The following is an 18,188-nucleotide window of genomic DNA, read 5'->3' on the forward strand; positions in this document are numbered from 1 at the left end:
TATTTATCAACTTTTGATCCGTAACAATCAAATTTAAGTTCCACAAAACCCCAAAACAATACTTGATAAAACAAAACCAATAAACTAAACATGGTACACTTTATTATATTTGAAAGCGATTGGCATATATTATCCTTACAATTTAACACACATATATATAGCTTACTAGATTAATTGAAAAAACAAATGGGTATATTTAAATCATATATTTATAATTTATAAATATATATGACAATGTCCAAAAATAAAAAATCAATAGATAAATGTATTGATTTAAAAAATGGGTCAACTTTTAAGCATATATTTATATTTTAATGATTAAAAAAATTTCTTCATAAAATGGAAGCATATTAGAGTTTTCTTTTTATTTAAAATCTTCAACAATATACATTGTATAATATGTTAATATTAACATTTAAAATTATATTAGTTTCAATCTTTAACAAACACGATTTGTTGTTTATTTTTGGATTTCACAAAGTACGCTGTGAAATATATATATTCTAACAACATATCTATAATATATATAAACGAAGATATAAAAATCCTACGTGTCGTGATGTGGTCGCTCCCCCTTTTTTTGGAGTCACTAGATTTGGTTGATTTTTAAATGGTGGCTTCTCATGCATTTAACCCGAATTCATTGGTATGGCTCTTACAAAACCCAGATATTCTGTGAGGACGAGTTTTAGTGGACTTACAAGGTCAAAACGACTCGAGAAACTTAACACTCTTCAAATTTTCATCCTTTCGTGTCCGAACAAACAAACCCACCCACCCTTCCTTCAATGGCGATTTAGACCTCAAACTCTCTCTTTCTCAACAAAACAATGTCTCAAAAGCCTTTAATCCTGCTCCAAGATGTCGGATCCAAACTCCAGAATCCACCTCCTAACAAAGACGCTCTCATCAGACTCCTTAAGGTTCCTTCCTTCAATCTCTTCATTTCATTTCACAGATTATTCTTAATTAAGCTGTCTGCTAGGGTTTCGTAGCTCGTATACCTCAATTCCGTCAAATTTCGTTGAAGTGAATCGGACCTAGCTTCGATTCATTAGCTTTGAATTTTGTGATTGTGTACAAGGTGTTAGGTTTTGGATTTTGTAGTTTGTTAGTTGAGCAATGAATAGGTACTGGAGGATAGGAATAATTCATGTATTTGCTGGTAATTTGTCTTAATTTTGGTTATATTAGGGTTTAGGTTATGCGCAGTTAATGCAGAAAAATACTAGACATTTGTTATTGCGGTGGGATATCAGTAATCTTAATATCATGCATATATGTAGCAATTTAACACTAATAGTTCAGTATACTCTCCTACCATTAACAAGTTAATCTTTTGCAACTTACAAAACACTAACATTTGTAGACACTAGGAATTGATTAAGACTTAAAACACTAACATTAAACGCTAAAAATTGACAATTATGACTTAAAAAAACTGATATCGGGAAAATCGGTGATCTATCGGTCAAATATTCATCAATATTGCCGGGACCAATAGCATGACTGATATTTTGCACCGATATTTTACCAAGGGGCTGATAACTGATATATTGGCGATATCACCTGCATAGTTTAGGTTCAGATAATGAGGAATATGTGTAAGTTTATCGTATGTTTGGACCTGTAGTTAGGTTATTTTTAGTTTAATATAAGAAAACTGCTTTCTGGTGTTATAAGGTAATGATTTCCACTTGTACAAAACACATAAATTTGTTCTCTGTGAATTTTGGGGGAGAATGAATAAATATGTTGACAATTTTATGAAAATTTGGTTGGATATTGGAATTAGGGTTCAGTTTGAAGGGTTGAGGAAAGAATAGTGTTGCGAGGATGTTGGTGTGCCTGCTGGAAATTTGTGTGAATTTTGGTTAAAATTAGGGTTTTTTTTAGAGAGTGGAGAATGTATTCGAATTTATAATATGTTTGGGCATGTAATCTAAGAAAACTGCTTTGTGGTGTCTTAGGGCAGTGATGTCAACTTGTACAAAACACAGAAATTGATTGATTTTCTGTTTTTCTTGGTTTATTATTGTTAATTTTGGGGGAGAATTTATAACCATGTTGAAAATTTGGTTGGAAATTGGCATTAGGGTTTGGTTTGAAGGGCGAGGAAGATAATTAGTGGGTGCAATTGTGTGACTGTTTGCAGATTTTATTATTCTTACTCCATGGCTTATCTGATTATGTTTTTTGGGCCTGTACTTTTGAGGGTCAATGTACAATACTTTTAGGTTTGGCTAGCTTGAACCTTTAATTTTAGAAATCTAAGATCACTTATTGCCAGTAATAGCATCATATTACCAGTACCAAGAACATCTTTGAATTATATATTGGAAAAATGGGCAAAAGTTGAAGTGGTAATGTATGATGGATGTTATAAACGTAATGCATATGCTTTGGTTTACTGCAGCAAGCTACATCATCTTTATCTGAGTTGGAACAATCACCACCAAAGGAAGTATTAAAATCTATGCAACCTTTTGTACATGCAATTGTAAAGCCAGAATTGCTAAAACATCATGACAAAGAAGTTAAGCTTCTTGTTGCTGCATGCACATGCGAAATAACCAGAGTAACTGCTCCTGAAGCACCATATGATGATGGTGTGTTAAAGGTATAATTTAGTTATTTGTTTTAGTTGCATAAATAATCAACTAATGGTGGTTTTTTCACACTTCAGGATATCTTTCATTTGATTGTAAGCACATTCAGTGGGTTAAGAGATACCAAAGGCCCATCATACGGGAGACGAGTTACTATCTTGGAAATGTTAGCTAAATATAGATTGTGCATTGTGATGTTGGATCTTGAATGTGATGATTTAATCAATGAAATGTTCACAACATTTTTTGCTGTTGCGAGGTTCATTTTTGTTACTTGATGTTTAGTTTTGATGATCAAACGGTAAATTCAAACAAGTAGCTTTAAGTCGGTGTCCAATTTCTTTTTTATGTGTGCAGTGATGTGCATTCTGATTCTGTTATCACATCAATGAAGACAATCATGGCGGTTCTTTTGGAAGAGAATGAAGACATTAACCAAGACCTTTTGCTCATCATTCTGTCTATTTTAGGCCGAGATAAGAAAGTAAGCAATTTTATTTCACTCACACATGCATATATACATATAAATATATGTAGATTTTTATTTACACACATGCGCACACACACATGTGCGAGTCACGTGTACTGCAATGTGTTGAAATGCTATGTTTATTCATCTCTCCTGAAATTAAAGAAATCATGAACAACTTTCATTTATTTATGGAACCTACACATGTGTAAGTCATGTGTAGGTTATATAACCTACACATAATCTACAATGTGTCAGTAAACCGTTAAAAATTTCAAGGAACATATGAGCAAATTAGTTTGATGGTTTTATGTATACATAACATGCACATTTGTATTTTAGAAGTACACAGTTTATGAATCATTAATCAAAGAATTAAATTATTAGTTTTGTTCGTTTTGATCTTGCAATAATTTAGTGTTTTGTAATTACCTAACCCTACATATATATGTACCTACACACACACATATATATGTATATATACATATAGGGGAGGGTTATCCTAAAAAGAAGTAGTTTCCTAGGAAGACTAGGAATAAATCATAGCAATTGGATCATGTTAATCAATGGTTGAGATTTAAAATTACCAATAACCGACATAGTTTCCTAGAATTACTCTTTCATCATTATAACCGACATAGTTTCCTAGAATTGTTCTTTCACCATCATTTGTAATGCCAAATGTCAAAAATTTGTTGGTTCTTACCATTCTTAGGAAACTCCTTATTCTTATTTGAACCCTTTTCTATACATATATGTACATAGAGGATATATATACATAGGGATGTGTTCGAATCAGAGCCAAAAGATTTTGGGAACTGTGATAACTGCATAATGGAATAGTACATTTTGCTATAAATTTGATACATAGGGCAGTTACATAACCGCCTACCCATCATCTCATTAAATCATCAATGCACTAGGTAAAAGCGCTTTATGCAGTTCTCTTAAATCTCTACATGATGTGGTATCTGAAAAGAATACATATGTATCATTTCTACCGAGGATTAAACGTGTAACATTGATTATTATAGGCAACAACTACTGCTGCAAGGAAGCTTGCTATGAGTGTTATAGGGCAATGTGCTGTAAAACTTGAACCGGGCATAAAACATGTCATTGTAAAATCAATGTCAGGAGAAGCGGCTAGTTCTTCACTTTCCCAGATTAATTACCATGAAATCATATATGATATTTACCGTTGTGCCCCTCAGGCCTTAGCGGGTATCATTCCCTACCTAAGCGGAGAGCTCCTGGTAAATTTAATGTTGTCATTTCATTGCATAACAATCTTTAATAAGTTTTAGCGAGTAAATTAATGAGATTTACAGACAGATAAATTAGACGTCCGGTTAAAAGCGGTCAAACTAGTGGGAGACCTTTTCTCGATCCCAGGATGTAGCATTCCCGACATGTTTCATCCATTATTTTTGGACTTTTTAAAGCGGCTGACCGACCGAGTTGTTGAGGTTCGAATATCAGTTCTTGAACATATCAAGCTTTGTATGTTATCCACTCCTTCCAGATCAGAATCTCCTCAATTAATTGGTAAGTCTTGATTAATTTTATATTATTTACCATGTTATCTAATATAGTTATTTTTTTTAACTTGATAGCTGCCTTATGTGACCGCCTGCTGGATTATGATGAAAGCATTCGCCAAAAAGTGGTTGAGGTAGTTTCAGGCATAGCGTGCCGTGAATTATCTTCTGTATCACCTAACACCATAAAGCTTGTAGCTGACCGGCTTCGTGACAAATCTGTAATTCTTATTTGTAATTTTATATTATGAATAGATTTCTATTAAACTCTATGCTAATATCAAGTAATATTATTTCATTACAGCTTCTTGTGAAAAAGTATACCATGGAGAGATTGTCCGATATATACCTCACGAGCTGCACCAAGCACATGAGTGATGGCTATATTTGGATTCCGGGACGACTTCTAAGGTGTTTTTATGATAAAGATTTTAGGTAAAAGTTATGACTTTTTAGTTATTTCTTTTTTAATAACTATGATACCATATTGACTGTTACAATTTGGCAAGTAAATGAACTGAACGTTCAGTGAACATGATGGGAATGATCTATGATGGAAAAGTAATATGTGTATTCTCAAAGGGGGCAAAGGGAGAGTTACAGATAATCCAGGGCTATGCCCTCTCTCCATGCATCATGCAGGAGCCTTAACAATCTGAACAAACACAATCCTAGCCCTAACAAGCCTTATCTCTGTTACTTATACTACCTCCATATTACACTTTAGCCACTTGTATTATTTTCCCCTTGCCTCCTTTGAAAATACATATATTACTTTTCCATCATAGCTCATTCCCATCAGAACGGTTCATGAACTGTTCAGCGTGAAGTTCATTTATGCTTGTTTATTTAATGAACAAAGGAAGGACGTGAACACGCGTCTCATTTGTTTATTTTTGCTCATGAACGTTTGCTTATCTTCATTCGTTTATATTCATTTATGCTCGTTATTACGTTTCTTTAAGTTTGTTTGTTTATGTATTCATTTAAATTGTTAGGCCCACTACAATTTAGGCTGGTTTTATTAATTTTTTAGGACGAACAACTTGATATTCATGGTTACTTTTAATTAGTGTTTGCTCATTTATGTTCAGTAATATTCGGTATTTCACATTCGTTTATTCTATTAATGAACGAACGTGAAAATCCCATTTGTTTAATTGTCGTGTTTGATCGTTTGTTTGGTTGAAGTTAAAGTTCAGTTCATTTACATGTCTAATCAGAACCATTTGTTGAGTTTCAGATCAGACACGGTTGAATACATTCTTTCCACGTCACTATTCCCATCTGAATTTTCTGTTAAAGATAAGGTTAGAATGTGGGTCCGACTATTTTCAAAATTTGATAAAGTTGAGATAAAAGCGTTGGAGAAAATATTGGAGCAGAAACAAAGGTTTGCTAATTGTTAAGATAACCTGATTTTCTTTGATAAGTACACACATTTACAAAAGTTAATTTGATTTTTTTAATTGGATTGCAGGTTACAGCTAGAGTTACAGAAGTATCTTTCTCTTAGGAAGATGTTTAAGGTTTGGCCTTTTATTAACTGACAAGTGACAGCCACATGTAAGACAAAACTATATATAATTTGTAACTAGAGGATTTTCTTTTTGTTTACAATTTAGGGGAGTGATGCTTTAGAGGTCAAGAAGAAAGTCATGGCATGTTTTCGCTTCATGTCTCACTGTTTCACGGACCCCACAAAAGCTGAGTCAGATTTCTTGCTTCTTCACCAACTAAAGGATGCTAACGTTTGGAAAATATTGACTACACTACTTGATCCCACCACTAGTTCGCTTCAAAGTTTCAAAGCTCGGGTAAGAAAAAATAACCAAAAGTGAAGGAGCTAGTTGTAAAGTAGATCCTTTGTTGGTTGTTTTCCGTGTCAGTGCCCAACTAATGTATTGATGCCGAAAACAAGTAACAAAGTTGTAACAAACTGCAAAAGAAAGTGATTCTATGCTTTCTTCCCGAATTGACAATGTTATCTGGGCTTGTAAACAAATTGAAGGGACACAAAAGGAGGCTGTTCATGTATGTTTGTTTAATGTTAACCGAGCAAACGACCAGTCAAAAACAATTAAACGGACATATTTTTTTGTTTGTGGTTGTTTGTTAAGAAAATGAATGTGTTCGTTTATGTCCGTTCGTAAATATTCTAATTTATTGACATAAATGTACACCATTTAAAAGTGAACGTAAATAATCTAGAATATTATTATCATTACATCCAACTTTATAAAAGTTAACAACTGGTTCTAAAATATTAAGTTCACTTGATTTTAAAGTAATATTAGTAAAAAGTAAATTTGATAATTGAATGAACGTAAATGAACAAACATACATAAACGTTCACGGACATAATTAAACGAACAAGACATGCGTACGTACATGTTTGTTTGTTTATTAAATGAACGAACATAAACGAACTTCCCACTGAACAGTTCACGAACGGTTTATTGAACGTTCGCTTCATTTGCAGGCAGCAGGCCTAATGTTATCTATTTGATGGGTTGGATATATAAAGCTACTACATACAGTAAAACACAAAATTGACCTGTGACATTTTTATTTTGTTTTACAGGATGAATTACTTAAAATAGTTGGTCAGAAGCATCCGCTATATGGTTTTTTGAGCATTCTTTCTATAAAATGCTCATATATACTCTTTAACAAGGACTATGTTAATGATATTATTCTAGAGATGGAATTAAATAGATCTTCTACACAGTCTTGCATGAATATACTCGTGGTAAAGCCTCTTTAATTATTATGGTAATATGTTTTTTCTTTACTTTTCCTGTGATTCTAAAAATATTGACATAATTATGATACATATTTTCAGACTCTTGCATCCTTTAGTCCTTTGTTACTCAGTGGGACTGAAAAAGATTTGGTCCATCTTTTAGAAGATGATAATGACATAATAAAGGAGGGTGTTTTGCATATTCTAGCAAAAGCTGGTGGAGTGATTAGGAAACAATTGGGAGAATCCTCTAGGTATGAATAAATGAACCTTTTGTGAAACTTAAGGTGTTAGGGCGTAAACGAACCGAATGAAGACTAACGGACATGTTTGTTTGTTTAACTTTAACCGAATAAATGATCGAACAAGGACAATTAAACGAACGAGGTTTTCTTCTCCATGTTTGTTGATTAAGAAAGTGAACTTGTTCATGTTTGTCCGTTAACAATATAAATGAGTGGTTCACAAACGTAAATGAACGAACATAATTGAGCGTCAATGAACAAACATAACTCAGATAAATCCAATTAGAAGTAAATGCGAATAAATTTGTTGGACCTAAAAAGTATACAAAATAGGACTAAATTGTAATGGGCCTAACAAGTTAATTGAATTTATTAACAAATGAACTTAAATGAACTAAACAATTGAGAACATAAATATGAAAGAGCGTAAGTAAACAAGCACAGATTAACAAACGAGACTCAAGTTCTTGCCCGTTCGTTTAACTAATTGTACACAATTTTTTTTTGATGTTTTTTCGTTTATCAAATAGACGAACTTCTTGCCGAACGGTTCATTGACGTTGGTTTGTTTACAGGCCTATATGATGTTTTTTTACTTTTGTCTCTTTAAACGTTATATTATTCTTTTCCAGTAAATTAGATCTACTTTTGGAGAAAATATGCTTGGAAGGTAGTTGGCGGTTGGCAAAGCATGCTGTGCTGGCGTTAGCAGCAATAACAAAGGATGATGAGTTCAAATCACTATCTGTATTATACAAGGTTCTGAGTTGATATATCATTCAATATTTATTCTAAACATGTCTTAATTATACTTGTTTTTTTTGGAAAATGTATAGAAACTTGTGGATATGCTAGAGAAAAAGACACATTTGCCCTCTGTTCTACAATCTCTTGGTTGCACTGCACAGATTGCGATGCCAGTTTTCGAAACTCAAGAGGCCAAAATTCAGAATTTCATAAAGAAAGATATCTTAGGGTGCAGTGAGGTATTGGATTTAATAATTTATATCTATCTTATAATTGCTATTTAATATGAGTAATGCAACGTTTGCTTAATCGTGTTTCAGAAAGCAAGTGACAAAACAAAAGAATCTTGGGATGATAGAACTGAACTTTGTTCCCTCAAGGTTAGTTATTATTATTACTTGAAAATTTTAATTTTGATGGTTTTATAAAGTTTTCATTCTATTTAGATATATGGAATCAAAACTCTGGTAAAAAGCTGTTTGCCCATGAAAGATGCACATCTTCGTGTTGGGATTGATGAACTTATAAAAGATCTCAACAACATACTTACTTTTGGGGAAATCTCAAAAGATATTGAATCAAGGTATTTTTGGTTACTGGAATTTTTTATGTTCACTGGTTATTTAACTTATTAATGTTCTAAGGCTTTAATTGTTTTTCTTACATCATTCACAGTCGTGTTGATAAGGCTCACTTAAAGCTAGCTTCAGCTAAGGCTATTCTTCGTCTATCAAGGCATTGGGATAATAAGATCCCAGTTGATGTATTCTACCTCGCGTTAAGAACTTCAGTGGTAAAGTTCTCTTTTTATGAAACTTTGTAAATAATTAGTGTGTTAAATATGATTAAAACAAAAAGTTATTATAGTAACAATACGTTTTTGTTGATTAAAATGATTCGGGAGTGGTATGTTTTGAAATACATTTTATATGCTTTAACTCGTATGACCAGTTCGACCCATATAAAGTTTGGCTATCATTTTATATTATTTTCTGAACTGTCTCGTTATAAAACAATAAAAACCCGAATTTTCTCGTTTTTAAATACGTGGATTGAAATTTGCGTTAGAGGTTCAGTTATTTAAGGGTGTACATGAAACCAAAAAAACCGAACCCAAACAAAACGGTTTGGTTTTATGTTTTCATAAGAACTGAATTTTTGGTTTGGTTTCGATTTTGCATGCAACTACAACTGAACCAGACCGAATGTATCTTAATTTTGCATATTGAGTAATTTTGCATATTGATCTACTCATGCACACCCCTATGGATATTTTTATATACTTCATCCAGTTTATTTGTATGCAGCAATTATTACAACTTACGATTGTTTTCTCTCTGTAATTATGTGTGTAGTTTGAATTCCCTGAAGCTAAAAGATTATTTCTCAACAAAGTTCATCAATATATTAAGGGCCGAAGTTTGGACCTTAAATATGCTTGTGCTTTCTTATTAGATTTAAACTCTCATCAATCAGTTCAAAAAGAGAAATTGAATGACATCATTCAGATGTGTCTGCAAGGAAAAGCAAGACAGGTTTCAGGGCAAAGTGATGGAAAATTTTCTGTTGTTCATCCAGAATACATTCTTCAATATTTGATTCATGCGCTTGCCCATCATCCTTTGTTTCCAAATATTGATGAATGCAAGGAACTCAAAGCATATGAACCAATATACAGGTACGATATATCTAAGCTAGAGCATTCACAATCCATCCATCAAATTCTCCCTATCTTTAAAATATAAAAAATTCTTCTAAAGGCACACCTGACACCACATCCTCTCCACCATTTTACTTCTCTAACCCTAAATTATAAAAAGTTGCTACAATGAAAAGATACTATTCATTCTCCATCAAATTATTGTGAGTGTATAAAAACGAGAAATATAATAAAATAAGTGTTTGTAAGATAAAGATAAAAATGGTGGATGGGATGTGGAAGGGTTTTAAATGAAAGATAAATTTTGAAAAGTTTGATTTTTAGTTACGTTATAGGTTAGAAAATGGAGGGGATGTGAATGCTCTTAGGCCCGATAACTTAACGGCTTCTAGGGGTGTGCATAGGTGGGTTTGAGTCACTTTTGGGCTCACTGAACCAAAAACCGAAATTCAGTTTTTTGAAAACCATTCGTTTGTTAATTTTCTCAATGGGTTCGGTTTGGTTTCGGTTTTTACATTTGATTGTTTGAATGATCGATACATGTTTAAATTTCCAGGAAATTGTATTTATTTCTTTCTATGTTGGCACACGGAGACGAAAACGGGAAGCCTGGCAGTACTCTAAAGAAGGAGGAGGTTATTTCAGTACTTTCTATTCTTGGAAGTATCCGGAAATCTGAAGATGCTATAGATACAAACATGTCAAAGGTAGTCATGATTAAACAATATTGTAAATAACATAGTTACATAATGATATACTTTTTAAACTTTCATATGTATTCAGAACTTGTATGCAATTTGCGACCTTTGCTTCTTAATCACCAAACGGTTAGCCCAAAAGCAAGAAGATCTTGAGGAACCGTTGGTACATGTCAGTCTGCCTCAGGGGTTATACGTATCACATGACAAAAAAGTAGAAAACGAGACAGAAAAAGACAAAAAAGAAAAAAACAAGACAGAAAAAGACGAAAAGGTGGCAGATAAAGACAAAAAAGAAGGCATGAAAACCGAAGGCCATACATGGTTGGGTGAACCTAGTGTTGTGGCCCACTTTGATTCGCTTAATATTGAAGCTAATGAAAGTGTATGCTTTTATTGCTATTATTATTTCACATAATCATGATTTACAAATTAACAAGTTAGTGATAATTATATTTTTTTTATTCAGGCGGATTCAGTTATTATTGATGATCTGATGAAGGATATTGAAGACACAGATGGTAACGAGGTTCCGTTAGGAAAAATACTGGAACGCTTAAAAGCTAGAGGAGCAAAGGACAGAAAGTTAGTTAAAACTGGATCTTCACCGGTACCAGTATCAGTACCAGTACCGCCTGCTGTACAAAATAATAGTAATAAGGATAATGATAATACTAATAATGTGGATAACATAGTCCTGTCGAATGGTCACGAAATAACTAAAGCTGATGAAAAACACAAGAGGAAAAGAATACCCAACCAAACAATAAGTGTCTCAGTGGTCAAACGGCAAAAGTCAACGGTGTTGTCGGTCTTTGATGACATCAAAATGAGTGATTTAGAAGACGGTATACATACAAAAGAAGACGGGAATACTGATGGCAGTGACTTGGAGGTAACTCTTTTAAAAATAAAAACTTGCTTTATTCATTTTTATTTGCTAAAATTGTCATTGTTTCTTACAGAATCCTAAAAAGGATGTTAATACCGATGATAACAATAAGAAGTCAGGACCTGTGAGGAAGCGGAAACGAGCAAGTGTTGCAGGACTAATAAAGGTTTGTTGCTTTGAAATTGACTTTTTTAATACTATGAATTGTTGTTTCTGACATGATTTTTTCTTCTTTTAAGTGCACATCAACACAAGGTGAAAATAAAAAAAGTCAACACACCACCGATTTAATTGGCAGAAGGATAAAAATTTGGTGGCCTAAAGATAAAGAGTTAGCTTCTTTTCTGTATTTAGTAAGTAAGATAATTGTTAATTGTTAAGTATTAACCTTCTAAATATTATTTTTAGGTTTTATGAAGGATTGGTTAAGTCTTATGACCATGAAAAGAATAGGCATGTGGTAAGTTGACCAGTTATTTATTAAATGCAATATTTGATTTAAATACGTTTATTTCATCTAATTTCTTTTTCATATTTGTATTATGTTGAAGGTCTTATACAATGATGGTGATGTTGAAGTGCTACATTTGGATAAGGAGCGGTGGATGCTTGTTAAAAACAGTCCCAAGCCTACAAAGGTGAGCGCTAAATATGTTTTTATAATTACATTATATGCTTAAAGTGGGGCTAGTTTTATAAGAGATTTACGCCTTACTCTTAAAATTTGCATTAGGATATGAGAGTTTGGCGTGTAAGAAGAAATAGAAGGTTATAATGGTCATATTTACTAAAGAATCATAATCTCAGATATACCTATTTCCAAATCTGTGACATGCATACCCTTCTCTTAAATCTCGCATTGTGAGGAGGTTGCATTGCTCGTGTTATAAACTGTATTTAACATGTTTGGAGTGTATATAGCTTATACGATTAGTTTCTGACATGTTTTTAAATATTTGATTAACCTTTACAGCGGAATAAATCGTCCAAGAGTCCACGTTCTAAAAAAGGGTGAGTATCGTCACACTCTTTATCTAATATTTTTTTTGTAAACTTATTTTAGCGAGTGATTTGGTTTTGGTCTATTGTGACTGTTTTGCATGTAGGTCATCAAAGAAGAAAAATGAAGTTACGGATGCTTTCAAGGAAAATAAGGAATCAAGTGACATGTGAGTGCTTATTTTCAATGTAATTACAGTTGTTTTTATTGAAGGGATAACATCAACAGATGTATATTAATGTTAAAAGGGATAACATTAACAGATATTTATCATCCATGATAAGAAGCAAAAGAGCCCCTAGAAAAAGCACGAGGCAAAGACGAAAAAGACTTGAATATAAAGTTGAAAAACCAGAAGATCTCGATGATATATCAGACTCTCAACATGAACATGAGGATTTGACTTTCTCAAAAGTCGATACGTTGGACTCAGGTCAACATCTTGACTTTACTTAATCTTACATTTTGATTCTCTTTTTCTAAAGTTTCGATTTATTTCTGTAGAAGAAGAAGCAGAGAACAGGTTCAGTGAGCCCGAGTCTGAAAATGTTGCTGACGTGTCAGGATTGGTTGAAGACGAGGCGGAATTGTCCGATGACATGCCTCTTGTAAGTCGTACACATCTTTATATTTTTATTAGTACTTTTTTATAATATGATGATCATGTGCATGCAGAGTGTATGGAAGTCACAAGTTAGGAAGCCAAATGAAAGCAAATAGGTTTTGATGACATACATCATCACAGCAAATATCAAAAAGGTTCATTTAATGTGCAGCATATGTTTTAGATCAACTTTGTATGTGCAGTGATGTATGTTTTACAGGCTGTTGAATACAGATATAGTTGACTTGTTTTGGACTTTTGACTTCTATGTAGCTTTTTTAACTTTTTATGTATACACTAATGTATTATCATTAATGTTTGATAGACTAAACCACTTGACAAAAAAACATACATAATTGATACATTAGAGAGTTGGTTAATAACATGAACCTCTATTTATATCCATTACTAAAGCAACTAAAACATACCACCTAAATAGACCAGAGATCTAATACAAATACAAATACATCAACATAATCTTACTACTAATCACTCGTCCTCATAATTATATTATTAATCACTGATTTTGACTTTCTCTAAAGAGCCCGAAAGGCTCTTTCGGGTTCTAAGCTTCATGAGCTCTGACTCCAATGTTCGATGTAACTCTTCACCTTCTTGGTCGTCGAATGGCACGTCCACGTGGACTGATCCTTGCTTTGTAGGCTCTTTTGGGTCTTGTATACCGGATAGTTGCCTCATGTAGTTGTAAAGTTCTTGATGAAATGGGTGGTCCAATGAGTAGCAATTATCATTCATAGAGCCTGACCCAGAGCCTGATCCAGACCCGGATCCGGACCCATCTCTTCGGCAGAAATGAGGGAGTGAAGAGTAGTCCATTATCTACACAAAACAGTATCATATATCAAGTCATTTCTCGGCTTTCGGTTTTGCATGTAACAAACACCGAAAAAACCGAACCGATGTATAGTTTTTCTTTTCAAATTCAATATATAGTGATCAAAATATATTATCAATAATAAATTAGTCATTTTAACAAAAAGAAAAACTTTTGGCCCAAATCATTGTTCCCAAAGGATAAAACCGAGACTGAACCAAACCGCAACCGAAAACTAAACCGGATGGTTTTCAGTAGCTCAAACACCAAATTTCGGTTTTTGGTTTAATTTGGGCCCTAAACCGACGGATGCACTCTCCTTGGTCAGTCTGTTTAATTAAAGAGGTAAACCCAAACACGACCTGTTTATCAAACGGGTACGAAATTGCCACCCCCAGACTCTATGTGGCATTGAAATCAGCTGGACAGCTGCCACATGTTAAAACCGACACATTTACCTTTAACAGCTCGTCACGGCCCCCACCTTGCAGCACACGTATCTTTAACTTTGTTCTCTCTTGTAACAGCGGCTTCACAACCTGCACGTGCCAAAATGTCTTTATAACAGTCTTTAAAATTAGCTTTTTTTATTAATCAAAATGGAGTCAACAGAATCGAGTTGACCTTCCAACAAGCCGAGAATATGTACGGGACATTTACTATATAATATGTGATCGTTTTCTCCGGGTAGTTAAGATCATCAACGGTAGAGATTGTCGTCAGCAGCTGCAGTGCAAAACATCAATGATCATTGATTAATATTTGTTTAACTTTATATATATCAATAAATAATATTGTTAATCAATGTACCTTAATCTGGTTTAATGCAGAAAGCTTTAAACCACTCATGTCTAAAACCTTCACACACTTGCCAATATATCTTCCGTTCTTTTTAGTTGCAGCCGGCTGTTAATGAATTAAGAAGTGGCGGTTAGCATCTTATGAGTAGGAGTGCTAAACGGGTCGAATTGGACAAGAAACCGAACACGAAAATAATGTCAGACTGACACAAATGTTCACAGGACACAAACACGGTTCGTTGAATAAGGAAAAAAATCAACTTTTATCGTTTCGGCACATTAATACTATAATTTGCAACCAAAAATACAATGTTTATAAAATAGTTATATTTAATTATTATAAAACATGATGGCAATTTCTATATTAGCCTTTAAGCTTTGACATAAAATACCCAAACAACTTCATTAAACACACAAAATATTTTTCTTAAAATAATAAATGAATGGTTCAAAGTGAACTCACCAGATTGACCCAAACCCGATCCTGTTTAGCTAAAAGTGTTTGCGGGTCAAACCAGACATGAATCCGATCACAAGAATCATGCTAGACCGATATATGAACACGATTACGACATAAATGCTCACACGTCGACATAAACATGACACTTTAAATCTTTTTTTGCACATTACATTATACTCTAAAATAACACATTTGCAACCAAAAATACAATGTGTATAAAATAATAATGTTTCGTTACATGATGTCAATTTCTCTTTTATCCCTAAAATTTTGGCATAAAAACACATATTTTTTAAGAAAAAATATAAAATAAACTTTTCAACCTACTAACTAGGTCAACCCAACCACTACCCGTTTAGGTACACGTGTCCATGTGTTTGACCCGAATCCTTTTAAACAAAATTCAAACCGCAAATTTTGGGTCGTGTCAAACATTTCACCCATGTTTACATGGTATAATAAAACTTAATAAATCGTTTGATATTTTTCTCACCAGTATCACACGATCCCGATATTCATTTATTTGAATGTGAGATTGCACATAATAATGGATCTGCAAATTCAAATTAAATAAACTACATCATTAGATTTCCAATAAATAAAATTTAAGTAAATTCCTATTTGTTTAACCGAAGTCTTACAGATGCTTTATCAAATGTGCTGAGGCCCGCACCAATAGCAAACACTGGTAGGCCCTGTAATAAATAAAAATAAGTGACAGTAATTAAAAATATCTAAAAGCCAAGAAAAAAATAATAATAAATGTAACCTCTCTTGTGTAACCAGACAATCCAATCAGCTGTGAATCACGAACTCCTCGGTAGAAATTAGTAGGAATTATGGGCTTCTGTGTAAAAAAACACGCGGGTTACTATATTATTAACAACATATATTAAACAAAAAATGTACTCAAACAAATCTTTATAGTTTTAAGATTAATCGAGTTTTAGTGTCATTGATCGGGTTAAAGGCACTTGCAGCTAATATGTCGTCGATCCCGTTTTGCAGCCTCCACTGTAAGCTATCCACCAACTGTAATTACATAAAAGATTATTAATAACAATGAGAAAAAAGATGACAAATTCAGTATTGTTAAGTGTAAACGACCCGAGCCCGCGTTTAGCTTGCTCGTTTAATTTAAAGCCCAAAATTTAATATGTATAAGTATTAATCCAAAAGTGTAACAAAAACTATAAATTCTTTTGTTTATATTATCTGCATTATGTTTATGTTAAAAATATTATTTTGTATTTTTATATATATATCAATGTGTAAAAAAAATAAATGTAACTTTTTAATAAACGAGCCGGTATGACAAGCGAGGAGCTGGCATAAGCTTTCTATGAGCCGAGCCAAAAAAGCAACTTTTTTAAATAAATGAGCTGACTGAAGCATTTTACGAGGCAAGCTCGAGCTCAACATTTCGTATCGTTAAGATAAACGAGCCGAGCCGAGCCGAGCCAAGCCAATAGAGTTAATTTTTTAAATTGAATGAGTTGGCTTGAGCTCAGCATTTGACTCGTTAAGATAAATGAGCCGAGCCCAAGCAGGCCTAGCTTGGTTCGGCTCGCTTACAGCCGTAAGTGTAAAGGATCAAACCATCTTGTGGGCTTTTGAAACATTCCCTTCTCTTGCTTTCAGAAACCTCTCCAAAGTTTCCACTATATATCCCTGATGAACATTCTGAACAAATAATATCAAAATTATTAAAAAAAACCCAAACTAAAATAACATTACCCCTTATTAATGTAAGAAAATTTCTAAAATTACTAACCCCCCCTTCCCTAAAAAAGAAAAAAAAAAAACCTTCAGAATTGGGTCATCAATTCAAACCCAACTCAGAAATTAAATCACCAAATGCAATCAAATGTCTAAAGATCCATCATTTATATAAATTAAAGCTTCCAATTGGGTACTCAAATTCACAAATTTCAAGATTAAAGATCTTGACTTTAAAACACTTTCTTTAACAACCAGCATTTGCACATCTACTAATTTCCATACAGATCTAAAAAGGGTTTTAAAGCAGAAAGTGTGCAGACCTTAAATGTTCTTTCCTGAGGCTCATCAACTACACAAAATGTCCCAAAAGTCAAAATTAGTAAGCCAAAGATCAAGATAAAAAAGAGAAGTAATATGAATAAAGTACACACTTTGTTCCATTAACGCCTTGAACTGGTTGATTGCTGCTTCTTGACCCATCTGGATTAATCGAAAAAAAGAAAAAAAAATCAAGAAGAAGAAGAAAGATTAAAATTTTAGTATTAAAGATTTGTGAACGTGAAGCACTGAAGCTATCTTTCTCTCTCTTCTGTTTAAAGGTATGGTGATGTGAGCTTGTAGACACGTCACACTTTATAAAAGATTGCATAAAACTACAAACCAAACAGTGTGCAGTAGGCCCCTATCAGTTTTTTGTTTTTTTAGAAAAAAAAAGTAATTTTTTTTATATTCTTTCACAACTAGCGGGCTCACAAATTTTTTTACTGGAAAGTTTTGAGAGTTCAGTTGACTATCGATATAGGTTAACTTTTTTGGTTTGTTTAGGTTGGGTTGGTTACATAATAAAAAATCAGACCAAATTGTTTGAAGTGAACTGCTCGTTGAAGACTCGCATCACTAGTTGGAAGATATACGTTTTCATTGGAGGTTAAAGAATGAAACTGATGTGTGTATGTATACGTTTAATGTTTTAGTTGTACTTTACAAGAATTTCTTATGTTTAATAACTACAATGCTATAAGCTAAGACCAATTGTGAGAGATTCAGATTTGGGGTCTTACATTTGTGTCCCGATAATATGATGTTAGATACCATATATGTGTAACATCCTGAAAATTTGTGTCAATTTTACCAACTTTGAAAGTTGAGGGACCAAATGA

General features: G+C 33.2%; 2 protein-coding genes across 4 annotated transcripts; one reads left to right on the top strand and one right to left on the bottom strand.

The window, feature by feature from the left end:
* The first annotated feature begins 753 nt into the window (after nt 1–753).
* On the top strand, nt 754–13,469 carry LOC143588979 (sister chromatid cohesion protein PDS5 homolog A-like). Of its 3 annotated transcripts, none has more exons than XM_077069849.1 (31): nt 754–923; nt 2,417–2,620; nt 2,687–2,868; nt 2,967–3,093; nt 4,113–4,334; nt 4,410–4,626; nt 4,695–4,840; nt 4,924–5,054; nt 5,863–6,012; nt 6,100–6,148; nt 6,245–6,436; nt 7,204–7,371; nt 7,465–7,619; nt 8,243–8,369; nt 8,447–8,596; nt 8,678–8,737; nt 8,804–8,940; nt 9,033–9,150; nt 9,713–10,035; nt 10,574–10,724; nt 10,801–11,100; nt 11,185–11,610; nt 11,681–11,773; nt 11,847–11,938; nt 12,016–12,067; nt 12,159–12,245; nt 12,581–12,618; nt 12,714–12,776; nt 12,871–13,040; nt 13,112–13,215; nt 13,283–13,469. In XM_077069849.1, exons 1-31 carry the CDS (start codon nt 831–833, stop codon nt 13,325–13,327), a joined length of 4,572 nt encoding a protein of 1,523 aa, XP_076925964.1. In that variant the 5' UTR covers nt 754–830; the 3' UTR covers nt 13,328–13,469. The 3 variants fall into 3 exon arrangements, with proteins under 3 accessions (XP_076925964.1, XP_076925965.1, XP_076925966.1); XM_077069850.1 differs by having other exon boundaries at nt 12,895–13,040; XM_077069851.1 differs by lacking the exons at nt 754–923; nt 2,417–2,620; nt 2,687–2,868; nt 2,967–3,093 and having other exon boundaries at nt 4,182–4,334; nt 4,414–4,626.
* A 192-nt stretch (nt 13,470–13,661) lies between these two features.
* On the bottom strand, nt 13,662–17,640 carry LOC143588984 (phosphatidylinositol/phosphatidylcholine transfer protein SFH9-like). Its single transcript, XM_077069856.1, has 11 exons — nt 17,460–17,640; nt 17,349–17,377; nt 16,906–16,989; nt 16,287–16,338; nt 16,076–16,155; nt 15,948–16,001; nt 15,800–15,859; nt 14,857–14,952; nt 14,671–14,772; nt 14,505–14,585; nt 13,662–14,051 (listed from the first exon to the last, which is right to left on the bottom strand). The coding sequence occupies exons 1-11, from the start codon at nt 17,506–17,508 to the stop codon at nt 13,725–13,727; spliced, it is 1,014 nt and encodes a 337-aa protein (XP_076925971.1). The 5' UTR covers nt 17,509–17,640; the 3' UTR covers nt 13,662–13,724.
* Nucleotides 17,641–18,188: the final 548 nt, after the last annotated feature.

The sequence above is a fragment of the Bidens hawaiensis genome, unplaced genomic scaffold (genome assembly GCF_021521415.1).
Source record: "Bidens hawaiensis isolate Kalapana, Puna unplaced genomic scaffold, B.hawaiensis_p1.1 tig00037131_1, whole genome shotgun sequence".
Lineage (NCBI taxonomy): Eukaryota > Viridiplantae > Streptophyta > Magnoliopsida > Asterales > Asteraceae > Bidens > Bidens hawaiensis.

What these genes read in the sequence shown, in the direction of transcription:
- LOC143588984 (XM_077069856.1), bottom strand. Translation starts at nt 17,508, where the DNA reads ATGGGTCAAGAAGCAGCAATCAACCAGTTCAAGGCGTTAATGGAACAA. An exon ending in TGTCTGGTTACACAAGAGAG is followed by an intron (nt 16,002 to 16,075) that starts GTTACATTTATT and finishes TATTTATTACAG; the next exon opens with GGCCTACCAGTGTTTGCTAT. An exon ending in ATCGGGATCGTGTGATACTG is followed by an intron (nt 14,953 to 15,799) that starts GTGAGAAAAATA and finishes ATTCATTAACAG; the next exon opens with CCGGCTGCAACTAAAAAGAA.
- LOC143588979 (XM_077069849.1), top strand. Translation starts at nt 831, where the DNA reads ATGTCTCAAAAGCCTTTAATCCTGCTCCAAGATGTCGGATCCAAACTC. An exon ending in CTCTTAGGAAGATGTTTAAG is followed by an intron (nt 6,149 to 6,244) that starts GTTTGGCCTTTT and finishes TTTACAATTTAG; the next exon opens with GGGAGTGATGCTTTAGAGGT. An exon ending in ATGAAAAGAATAGGCATGTG is followed by an intron (nt 12,068 to 12,158) that starts GTAAGTTGACCA and finishes ATTATGTTGAAG; the next exon opens with GTCTTATACAATGATGGTGA.